Genomic DNA, 11,467 nt, shown 5'->3' with positions numbered 1-11,467 from the left:
AACCTGCCCCGTTTCAGTTTGACTTTTAATAAGAGAGATACTGAAACTTAAGTTCAAATTTCATTACGTTGGTATCGATCAATACAGATGCCAGAGTTGTTGGTGTCGGTGGTATCGGTGTGTCTGGATCGATCCGCCCGGCCCTCGCGCAGCCTGAGCCTCCATCCTGGCACTTTCCTTCATCCTGGTAACTCGCAAGTCCCCGGACCAAAAACAGGAAGTAAGTAGCCAAATCAAAAGTAAAATTCACTTTCTGTTTGGTAGTGGAAGCCGGTGAGCGGCGCGGAAAAAAGCTCGGAGGGAGAGAAACCTCCACCGAGCTGCCGGTAAAAGAAAGGCAAACCGCACAGACGCCATAAGCTTCACCTTGTCCACTAACATGGCGCCGGACATCTTTTCTCTTTCATTTAGCTCGTAGCTTGCTAGATGCTCGCACGACCCCCGAGCTGCACTAACATCAGTTTCCCTCCACAAATAACACAACAGTTTGGTGAATCAAAACGAGACTATAGATAAACACATTTTAGTGTATTGTACTATCAGTTTAATTAAGAAGAAATGACGCGTCCATCTTTGCGCAGAATCCTAGTGTTGTCACCCGTCCTCCAGTCCGTACGCCAAACTCTGTTTAAAAAACACACTTTTACTTAATATTGCTGATTGTCGCTCAGTAAAAACATTTTTTATTTTAATTAGGACTAAAACAGCCATAAACACGTTAAACATGCAATTCGGCATACATACTGGCCAACATTAACCTCCCATTTGAACAAATTATGCCAAAACTTATTACTTATTATTGACAACTGTGTTACCACCCGACAGAGATGGAGGGCGGCAGCGAGCAGTGGAAGATCAGTGTACATTTATTAATTTTTACTTAATAGAAACTTATCGATGGATCAGTTCTCAGCCGAGTTTACCGATTCATTTAATATTTAGTAAAAATGTCTTAAATACTGGCGTGGGAATTTAATATCCACGCTGATGCGCAGTTTGGCTTTAAATGTGCACATTTTGCAATGGAGTTTGGTAATTTTTTTTGAAGGTTCACTAATATGGTTTAATTAAGTTTAAAGTTTAAAGTTTTAAAGGGAGCTCTGACTAGATGTTGGCATTAGTTATATTTATGTCTTTTTCTGCTGTTTTCCCACTAAGACTCAACAAAATAAGACACTTTTCTTTCAGTGAAGTAATTTTTGTTTTCTCCTACAAGCAGAAACATTTGTTTTCTTGGCAAAAAATACCAATTAATTAAATTATTTTTATCAAATTAAGTGTGGGGCACTGATATAAACCTCTTAAAGTTGAATAAATGAATTAAAATCTCCATGACAGATACTGCAATAGTAGAAATAACCAGTTTTAAACTAAAACTCAACAAACTGACAGTCTGTGTTTGCTTTTCCTGTTTCATATCAATGTAAATTACACATTTTAGGTTTATTTTTGGACTGTTGATCATAATAACAAGAGATATGGTGAAAAAGTGAGATACTTTACACTATTTTCTGAAGCTACTTGAACCAAACGATTAATTTATAATAAAAAGAATATTTTCCTGCAGGTGTAGGATGAGTTTAGCTGCAGATGACGACGAAGCTGAAGCGCTGGAAACCGTCGAGTCGGTCACGCTCACTCAGGACAGTGATGGAAGCATCATACTGCACTGTCCACACAACGGTGGGTTAAAGCGCTAAGAAAATCTTCATTTCTGGCTTTTATTCCATTTAAAATTGACTTAACAAGGCACTGTACACGATTAATAAGATTTCTGAAGGTTCTGCAGGTTCTTTTTCGATCTACAAACATTTAGTTTTATGAAGTTTAAGTCGTATAAGACATAATAAACTCCATTAGCTGAGTTTTTAAATCAGATCATGTGGGTTTTCCATGTGCATGTATGTGCAAACTTGCAGAGAACTTCCAAGAGTTTTATTTAAAGACACTTCAAGCAGAAAAAACACTAAATTTCTTGTTGCTTCTTAAACTTGCGTGAAATAAAAATAAAGATGAACAACTGTGTGTGTTTATTTAGATGATGACTCGGAGCCTCTTCAGAAGAAGCTTCGACTCTCGACAGAAGACCCAGAAGACTCGGAGACGCCTCAGTTCTCCGTCGTCACTTTACCCAGTGAGACATCTTTGCATTCGTAATCGTCCGTCTGGATTTTGTTCTCGTCCATTTTCATCCATTCATCCACAGTCTGGTCAACAGGCTTCAGGAATCCCTCGGCGTTCCCCGGCCTGTTGAGGTTTATAATCCTGCCTCTGGGTTCACCTCCCAGTCGGCCGAGTCCCGTAAACCTCCCGAACCTCAAGCTCCGAGCTCCTCGCCCGGTCTCTGAGGCTGAGGCCTGAGGCTGTTGTTGGTCACTAACCCAAAGTTCATGATCATAGGTGAGGGTTGGTTCGACTGGTAAATCTAAAGCTTCACCACGACGGCTGTGGCAGTTTTAAACTGGATTCATGCCAGATTTGTATTTAACGTGGTCTTGGATTGTTCTGATTTGGTGTCGGACTGTGTTTACCCCAGTTAGACAAGTTTTTAACTTCATTTTCAGGCTGTTTTAAACTAGATCTGCATTTGATTTTTGGATTTTTGACATGGTTGTGTGTGTGGTTGTGTTCGTGTTTGGGTTTTTGTTTGTATTTGATGTAAATTGGGACTTGGTGTTGGACTTGATTTTAGACGTGATGGTAGACTGGTTACAGACAGTTTTAAACTTCACATGTGTTTGGTTTAAGGCTGGTTTCAAACTGGTTTTAGACGACATTTGGACTTAAAACTAGTTTCTGATGGACATGGTTTGTGTAGACTGGATTTGGGATGGTTTTGCAGTTCCGTCCCAGTATTTTAGAAAATGCCAGAACTCATAAGAAAGAGGAGGAACAGTTGTATCGTTAGAAGTGACCAAAGAAATACAGAAGAAATGTGAAAAATCTGATAAATCTCAGTTTCTAAAGCACTTGCCTTCATGTAGAAAGACTTTCATTGGCTTCAGACTCGTACAGTTTGTTAATTTGGTTTTAAGTTAAGCGATGCACAGAAGGAATGAATATTAATCCAGATGGTTCAAGGATTCTGTAAATGACCTGTTATTGCGAATATTGTCAGTTAATGAAAGTACAGAACCGCTAACAGAGGCTAAAGTGCGCCCGCATCCTTAAACCGTGCGACTTCAAGAGTGTCGGCTAAAAAAACTGTGAATTAAAATAAGGTTTTCTGTCCCGTTGCTCAGTCTCGGAGAACGACGAGAGCTTCGAGGTGACGATGACGGCCACGGCGGACGCAGATCTCTCAGAGGACGGCGTCGCTCAGATTCAGGTAGATCTTGTTCTCACCGGTTTTTAACAATGAGAAAATTTTTTTATTTGGGTTAAAACTAAAGAAATGATGTGTGATTATGTGATTCTGATGAAGATCCTGCAGGAGGACGAGGACTCTATGTCGCCCAGTCAGAAGACGGAAGTGTCGCCTGTCAGTCAGGCCTGGTTCACCACCAAAGAAGACAAAGACACACTGACCAACAAAGGTAGACACAAAATCGTCTGGAGACGAAGACAGAAGCTTAAGTTTTTAACTTATTAACTTGATCTTGGACTAGCTCTGAACTGGTTTTAAGCTGGATTTGGACTTGATGTCAGAATGTTTTTTGCTTGTTTTTTTGCTCTGATTTTGGACTCGATGTTGGACCAGTTTTGGACAGTTTTGGATTTGATTTTAGAGTTATATTGAACTGTGTTTAGACTAGTTTTCTACTTCATTTTGACATTGCTTCAGACTTGATTTGGATTGGATTTTGTGCTCTGTATTCATACCAGATTTGGTTTTGAAAGGTGACTTGGTGTTGGACTAGCGTTGACCTGGTTTTAGGCTAGATTTAGACTGACTAGTTTCTGCTTGGTTTTGACCTTAGTTTGATTTTGGACTTCATGTTAGACCGGTTTCATATAGTTTTGGACTTAATGTTTTATATTTGACTGTGTTTAGACTATTTTTTCCATTTCATTTTCACATTGCTTCAGACTTGATTTGGATTTGATTTTGCACTAGTTTCTGACTTGATCTTTACACTAGTTACTGTCTGTGTTTACACCAGATTTGGACTTAATTTTGGACCTGATCTTGGACTTGGCTTTGAACTGGTTTCAGGCTAGATTTGGACTTCATGTCAGACTAGTTTCTTGACATTGGTTTTGATCTTGACGTTACACTAATTCCAGACAGTTTTGGACTTGGTTTGCACACAGAACCAGACTGAATTTGGACTTGATCTTAGAGTCGTATTGGGCTGTGATCAGACTAGTTTTCCGCTTCATTTTCATATTGCTTCAAACTTGATTTGAATTTGATTTCGCACTAGTTTCTGACTTGATCTTGGACTAGTTTGGGACACAGTGTTGGACCAGTTGTAATCTGTATTTAAACCAGATTTGGTCTTGGTTGTGAAAGGCGGTTGGACTAGCTTTGAACTAGTTTTAGACAGACTTGGTGTCAGACTAGTTTCCTCTTTGCTTTTGAACTTAGGTTGATGTTGGATTTCACGTTAGACCAGTTTCAGACTGGCTTTGGACTTGATTTTAGAGTTGTATTGGACTGTGTTTAGACAAGTTTTCCCACGTAATTTTCACAACGCTTCAAACTTGATGTGGATCCAGTTTGGAACTGGTTTGACTCAATCTTGGATCAGTTGTAGTTCATATTTATACCAGCTTAGTGCTTGGCTTTGAAAGGATTTGAGACTAAATCTTGGACTGACTTTGAACTGGTTTTGGGCTAGTTTTGAACTTGGTGTCAGACTAGTTTCTGACTTGGTTTAGAACTTGATGTTAAACCAGTTTTTATACTTGATTTGAACTCGGTACCAGGCTGGATTTGGGCTTGACCTCAAAGTTATATTGGACTGTGCTTAAACTGGTTTTACCATTTCATTTTCATGTGGCTTCAAACTTGATTTGGATTCGCTTTTGAACTAGTTTATGATTTGACGTTTAAACTTGATTTATACAGAATTTAGCTTGGGTCTGGTTTTGATTCTGCAGTGGTACTGGACTGTTTGGACTCGTTTTCTGACTGGGTGTTAGATAAACTGGTTTCAGATGTGTTTTGTTGATCTACTTGGCTTTAGACATGGCCTTGGGCTATAAGTGGGTTTTCCTGTTTTAGATCAAATATGGACTTGTTTTTAGATGTGGTTTGGTTTTCAGTTGGATTTTCAGAAATATGTTTAGACCTAATTTCAAGGTTAGGACTTGGTTCTAATGTTTTATTCGACATTTCTTCTTTTTTAGGTCACAAGTGGAAACAGGGCATGTGGTCTAAAGAGGAGATTGACATTCTGATGAGCAACATCGAACGATACGTGAAGGTCAGTCACTTCCTGTTGCTGTATCTTCCATCATATCTGCGTTTACGACATCTAAACTCATCGACTCCTTCCGATCCTTCCGGACACATGTTCTCAGGGCCGAGGCATCGAGGACCCAGCAGAGATTATCTTTGAGATGTCCAAAGAGGAGAGGAAGGACTTCTACCGCTCTGTGGCTTTGGGGTTAAACCGGCCGCTGTTCGCCGTCTACAGGCGAGTCCTGCGAATGTACGACAACCGCAACCACGTCGGCAAGTGAGTGTACGACGAAAAGATGTCGGAAAAGGAAACTGTAGCTTCGTTACGAAGTAGTAACTTGTATTGTTTTCTTTAAGGTACACACCGGACGAGATAGAGAAGCTAAAATCGTGAGTAAAACATCTCTAGCGTTACGTTATAGTTAATTAAGATTGTCTTAAAGTGGTGATTTCTTGATTTGGGACGAGTTTCTGACCTGATTTTGGTTTTACACTGGGTTTAGATTTAAAATTAGTTTAAGAGAAGTTTATACCAGAGTTTGAAATAGATTTTGACTGGATTTTGTTGTTTTTGGTGTTTAACTGGGTTCAGACTAAACTGGAGCTTTGATTAGGTTTAAACTGGTGTTAGACTATATTTAGACTTGATTTGACTGGATTTGGTCTAAGATTGGTTTTAGTCTGGATTCATACCAGATTTGGACTTGGTGTTGGATGGGTTTCAGAGTGATAGTGTTCTTGGGTTTTAACTGAATTAAAACTGGTTTATGATTTGGTTTAATCTGGTTTTAGACTCGATTTTGACTTGATTTCAGACTTGGTGTTGATTTGAAACCTGTTTAGACTAGATATGGACTTTGTCTTGGACTAGTTTTAGGCCAGATTTGACCAGATTATGAAATAGTTTTGGGTTTAGACTGGATTTGGACTTGGTTTATTGGTTGTGAGTTTAGAGTGATATTGGTCTTGGTTTTTAACTGAGTTTATACTAATTTGGGGCTTCGGCTTGGAAGAGTTTTAAACTGGTTTCAGACTAGATTTGGTCGTTTAAACTGATTTTAGAACGTTAATGGATTTGGACACGTTTAGACACGTTTGTACCCGATGTTGAAAAGGTTCAGGACTTGTTGTTGGGTTTAAAAGGTCTTAATGAGGTCTTGTCTGACGTCTGTGTTCAGGTTGAGGGAGAAACACGGGAACGACTGGGCGACTATCGGAGCAGCTCTGGGTCGCAGCGCCTCGTCCGTCAAAGACCGATGTCGTCTCATGAAGGACACCTGCAACACAGGTGTCCCCAGCGTCTCCCGTCCACCTTCAATGAAACCACGAACACGCTGATCATTGACTTTTCTATGTATTTATATCTTTTATGCTCTTGTGGATCAGGTAAATGGAGCGAGGACGAGGAGCGGCGCCTCGCCGAGGTCGTCTACGAGATGGCGGGCGCGTCCCCGGGGTCGGCGGTCACGGGGGGCGTCTCCTGGGCGACGGTGGCGGATCAGGTCCGCACGCGCTCAGAGAAGCAGTGTCGCTCAAAGTGGCTGAACTACCTCAACTGGAAACACAGCGGAGGGACGGAGTGGACGAAGGAGGACGACCTGAACCTCATCCGCAGGTACAGAGACGAGGAACGATGTTTATCCATCTTTATTTCTAATTAGTTTCATATCATGTGCTCCACTATATATTAAGGTTCACTATACACGCAACAGAACCAGTAAAGAACCTCATAAGATCTTCAGAACCATTTAAAGAACCTCATAAGATCTTAAGAACCAGTTAAAGAACATAGTAGATCTTCAGAACCAGTTAAAGGACTTGGTAGGTCTTCAGAACCAGTTAGAGAACCTCATAAGACCTTCAGAACCATTTAAAGAACATAGTAGGTCTTCAGAACCATTTAAGGAACATAGTAGATCTTCAGAACCATTTAAAGAACATAGTAGGTCTTCAGAACCAGTTAAAGGACTTAATAGGTCTTCAGAACCAGTTAAAGGACCTGGTAGATCTTCAGAACCAGTTAAAGAACATAGTAGGTCTTCAGAACCAGTTAAAGAACCTGGTAGATCTTCAGAACCATTTAAAGAACATAGTAGGTCTTCAGAACCAGTTAAAGAACCTCATAAGATCTTCAGAACCATTTAAAGCACCTCATAAGATCTTCAGAACCAGTTAAAGAACCTCATAAGATCTTCAGAACCATTTAAAGGACTTGGTAGGTCTTCAGAACCATTTAAAGAACATAGTAGGTCTTCAGAACCAGTTAAAGAACCTCATAAGATCTTCAGAACCATTTAAAGCACCTCATAAGATCTTCAGAACCAGTTAAACAACCTGGTAGGTCTTCAGAACCAGTTAAAGAACATAGATCTTCAGAACCATTTAAAGAACCTCATAAGATCTTCAGAACCAGTTAAAGAACATAGTAGATGTATCAGTTTGGACTCTGGGTCCATTTATTGGCCAAATTGACACGTTAAAACGAACTAATTCAGCGAATACTATTAGAGGAAACAGTAGTTGTTTAGTTTTTGAAGGGTTGTTGATGGTGCGTTTCAGGATATCGGAGCTGGAGGTGGAGGATGAGAACGAGATCAAGTGGGAGGATCTGGCCGGAGGCTGGAGCAGCGTCCGGTCGCCTCAGTGGCTTCGGTCCAAGTGGTGGAGCATCAAGAGACAAGTGGCCAATCACAAGGAGATTCCCTTCAACGGTACCGGCCGCCTTTAGACGCCTTTAACCTGAACACGGGTCCATTAGGGAGTCGACCAATGACCAATCAGACGCCGACTGTGACAGGAAGTCAACCTGATCACTCCCTTCCTCCTTTTTCTTCTTCTTCTGTGGTTCCTCACCCGTGGGTGCGTTTGTGTTGTTTTCTCCTCAGTCCTCCTGAAGGGCCTCCAGGAGCTGATGGCGTCCACACAGTCCACCTCCGGACCCGGGAGCCCCGCCTCCTCCGCCACCACCGCCTCCTCCTCGCTGCAAATCCGACTCACCCGATTGGAGGAGAGCAGCAGTAGCCCCGCCCCCAGCTCCGTGGCGGCGCTGCAGATTCCCGTTCAGATCCCTCTGCAGATCACACACCTGGGTGAATGAAACGGAGCAGACCTTCTTCTTCTTCTTCTTCTTGTTTTTGTTCTTGTTCTTTTGTTTTCAACATTTAAAGTAACGTCCAGTTTTCCTGTGTCAGCCTCAGATTCTGCCGCCGCCTCCAGCGACAGTGAAACCATCACCCTGAACACCGGCGCCCTGCAGACCTTCGAGATTCTACCGGTGAGTCCAGCGCTTCTTCCTTTGTTTCCTCCGTTGGCTTTGAGTTCACGTTTCGTTTTTCCTCTCCAGTCCTTCCACCTCCAGCCGACCGGGACCCCGGGGACCTACTACCTCCAGACCACGTCCAACCAGGGCCTCCCGCTCAGCTTAGCCAACAACAGCACCGTCACCCTGACGACAGGCTCCTCCCCCTCATCCCATGAGCACATCATCCTCCACGGCCTCTCGGTCGGTTCTCCCTCATTTTTTTATTTATGTTATTTTCCTCGTGTTTCCCCGTGTGTTTTCGCTTCATCTCGCCGTTTCTAACCCTCCTCAGACCGACGCCCTCTGCTCCAGCGACGGCGTCATCATCCAGACCGTCACCTCCGACCCCGCCTCCGCCTCCGCCTCCTCCGACCCGCTCGGCCAATCGCAGCTGGTCGTGGAGGCGGAGGGGCGGGGCCAGGACGACCAGGGCCTCGACGACGCCACGAGTCTCCTGGAGGGTTCGGATCGCGCCGAGACTCAGGAGGCGATGGCGGAAGGCTTCGCTGATAAGGTTACAGCCTCTTTTAGCTTTTAGCTCCAGCAGCATTAGCATTAGCATTAGCATTTCAATAAGATCTGTGTGCTGCTCCCTCACAGATTAAAGCCTTTTTTTTCCCGGTTGTCCTCACTGATTAGTGGTTTCCTTAAACTCAATTAGCTTAAAAACTTTGACTCGTGTTTCAGGAGCTGAGTTCCGCCTCCGTCGAGGGGCCAGTGGTGCATTCTGGGATACCGAGCGGCAGCGCCGTGCTAATCGTGTCCCCCCCCAACATCAGCAGCACTTTGACAGGTATTACTTTTAAATCAATTCTTTGTTTTAAAAGTTTTTGATTCATCTTTTATTATAATTAGAAACAAATTTCTATTTATTTACATCCAGGATTAAACATATTTATTCATTTTAATACGAGAACAAAGGTGAAAGATGATTTAATCATGTTTACATCTTATCTCTGCACACACATTGTTTCATTTATCATTATTATTATTATTATTATTATTATTATAACCTGCATGTTGTAGGATCTAATAGTGGAATGACTTTCAGATCCCATCTTGGAGAACCAGGAAGTCTCGGACTGAAGACTGAAGACGGAGGAAACAGAAGAAGAGGAGGAGACTGTGAGTAAAACGGGATGTGAACTCTGTTTTTTAAAAAACGGGCTGAAGCTTCACCCCGAACGCCCGGCGGATGAAACTCCTCGTAAACTCCACGGTGCCAAAGAGACTCCGAACAATGTGAACAGACTGAACACGAGTGAAGCCAGAACATCTGGGACGAACGTGGCATCGTTAACATATTTAAATCATTCTTTGCTGCCTTCAGAGGGAACTCGTGGCGTTAGCATCAGTCACTTAGCACGAGTAAAATAATGTTTGTTTGTTTTTTTACGACTAAATTATAATATATTAACTATTAACCGTTCACTTCCATCATTTCCGAACCTAAAGGAAGTTTTCTAGTAACGAGGTTGAGTTTCAGATGCAGCGTCTGTGACGAGATCAGGATGAATGAGCTTCTTTTTGTAACTGGTGGAATAAAATAATGAAAATAAACTATTTCAATTACTTTTCACTTTTATTTAAATGAGGTTGTGGTTGATGTTTGGAAGCTCAAGGATTTATTGGCTTTTTTTTAAATTTTTTAACTAAATATTACGAATTGCTTTAAGATAATTTAAATAAATCCAATTAAGATTAAAGGAATAAATAGATAAAAATTAATATTGTGAATTTATTTAAATGTAGTTAAAGTTTGCAAAAGTAAAAATCATTTTTAAAATTTGTCAAATCTGATGAATTATAAAAATAAATATTATAAATTTATTTAAAAGAGGTTGTGGGTACTTTTATTTTTAAAAAGAAAAGTTTTTATCTAAAATTTTAGACTTTTAAATTAAATATTCCTCTAAAAAAACGTTTTTCACAGTTAAAATTAATTAAATTTTGTCAAATACGATGAATAATATTAATTTAAAAAATATATCTGTAAAGGATTTTGTAAAGGAAATAAATGAATATTATACATTTATTTAAATGAGGATGTAGTTGATGTTTGGAAGCCCAAAGTTTTATTTTTTTATTTTTCAACATTTAAACATTACAAATTCACCTTCTCAAACTCCTCTAAAATAACTTAAATAAATCCAATTAATAATATTAATAATACTCTAGAAATATCACTGCGAATGAACCAAACTATGCAAAGAAAATAAATAATTTTAAATAGACTTATTTTAAGAGAAGTTGTGTTTACTCAAGGTTTTATTTTTGTTTTTCTCAAAATCTGTAAACTTTAAAATACTAATTAAAAATACTTATTTTTCACATTCAAAATAATTTCAACTGTTGTCAAATCTGATAAATAATATAAATTTAAAAATATATCTGATGGAAAAAAAGAATAAAGGAAATAAATAAATAAATGTTAATTTATTTAAATTGGATTGTGGTTGAAATATGGGAGGTCAGGGTTTTATTTATTTATTTTTCCTATATTTTTCAACATTTAAATATTACAAATCCTTCTAAAAAAATTATTAAAATTTAAGGTTTAGTTTTCACATTTAAAATAATTTAAGTAATAATTTAAAAAATGAAATAAATCTAATTAATATTATAGAAACATCACTGCGAAGGAACCAAATTCATAGAATATTCTAAATTTATTTTAATGTTAAATATTAGAAATTCCTCTAAAAATAAAAAGTTAAGGTTATAACTTTAAATAAAATATAAATATCTGTAATCAGCAAATAAATAATTTGAATATTATACATTTATTTAAATTAGGCTGTGGTTGAAGTACGGAA

The 11,467-nt window shown here is 39.7% G+C and overlaps 1 protein-coding gene across 2 annotated transcripts; it reads left to right on the top strand.

The window, feature by feature from the left end:
• Positions 1-66: 66 nt before the first annotated feature.
• dmtf1 (cyclin D binding myb-like transcription factor 1) lies at positions 67-10,242 on the top strand. Of its 2 annotated transcripts, XM_047575477.1 has the most exons (17): positions 67-220; positions 1,568-1,683; positions 2,039-2,134; positions 3,243-3,328; positions 3,425-3,536; positions 5,296-5,372; positions 5,470-5,627; positions 5,708-5,740; positions 6,529-6,638; positions 6,737-6,965; positions 7,910-8,061; positions 8,236-8,439; positions 8,542-8,624; positions 8,694-8,852; positions 8,944-9,165; positions 9,339-9,444; positions 9,703-10,242. In XM_047575477.1, exons 2-17 carry the CDS (start codon positions 1,575-1,577, stop codon positions 9,735-9,737), a joined length of 1,971 nt encoding a protein of 656 aa, XP_047431433.1. In that variant the 5' UTR covers positions 67-220; positions 1,568-1,574; the 3' UTR covers positions 9,738-10,242. The 2 variants fall into 2 exon arrangements, with proteins under 2 accessions (XP_047431433.1, XP_047431434.1); XM_047575478.1 differs by lacking the exons at positions 67-220; positions 1,568-1,683 and adding an exon at positions 2,219-2,400 and having other exon boundaries at positions 2,056-2,134.
• Positions 10,243-11,467: the final 1,225 nt, after the last annotated feature.

Source organism: Mugil cephalus, chromosome 22 (assembly GCF_022458985.1).
Source record: "Mugil cephalus isolate CIBA_MC_2020 chromosome 22, CIBA_Mcephalus_1.1, whole genome shotgun sequence".
In the NCBI taxonomy this organism is placed as follows: domain Eukaryota; kingdom Metazoa; phylum Chordata; class Actinopteri; order Mugiliformes; family Mugilidae; genus Mugil; species Mugil cephalus.
The sequence above is the reverse complement of the archived record's forward strand: the minus strand, read 5'-3'. Positions and strand labels throughout refer to the sequence as shown.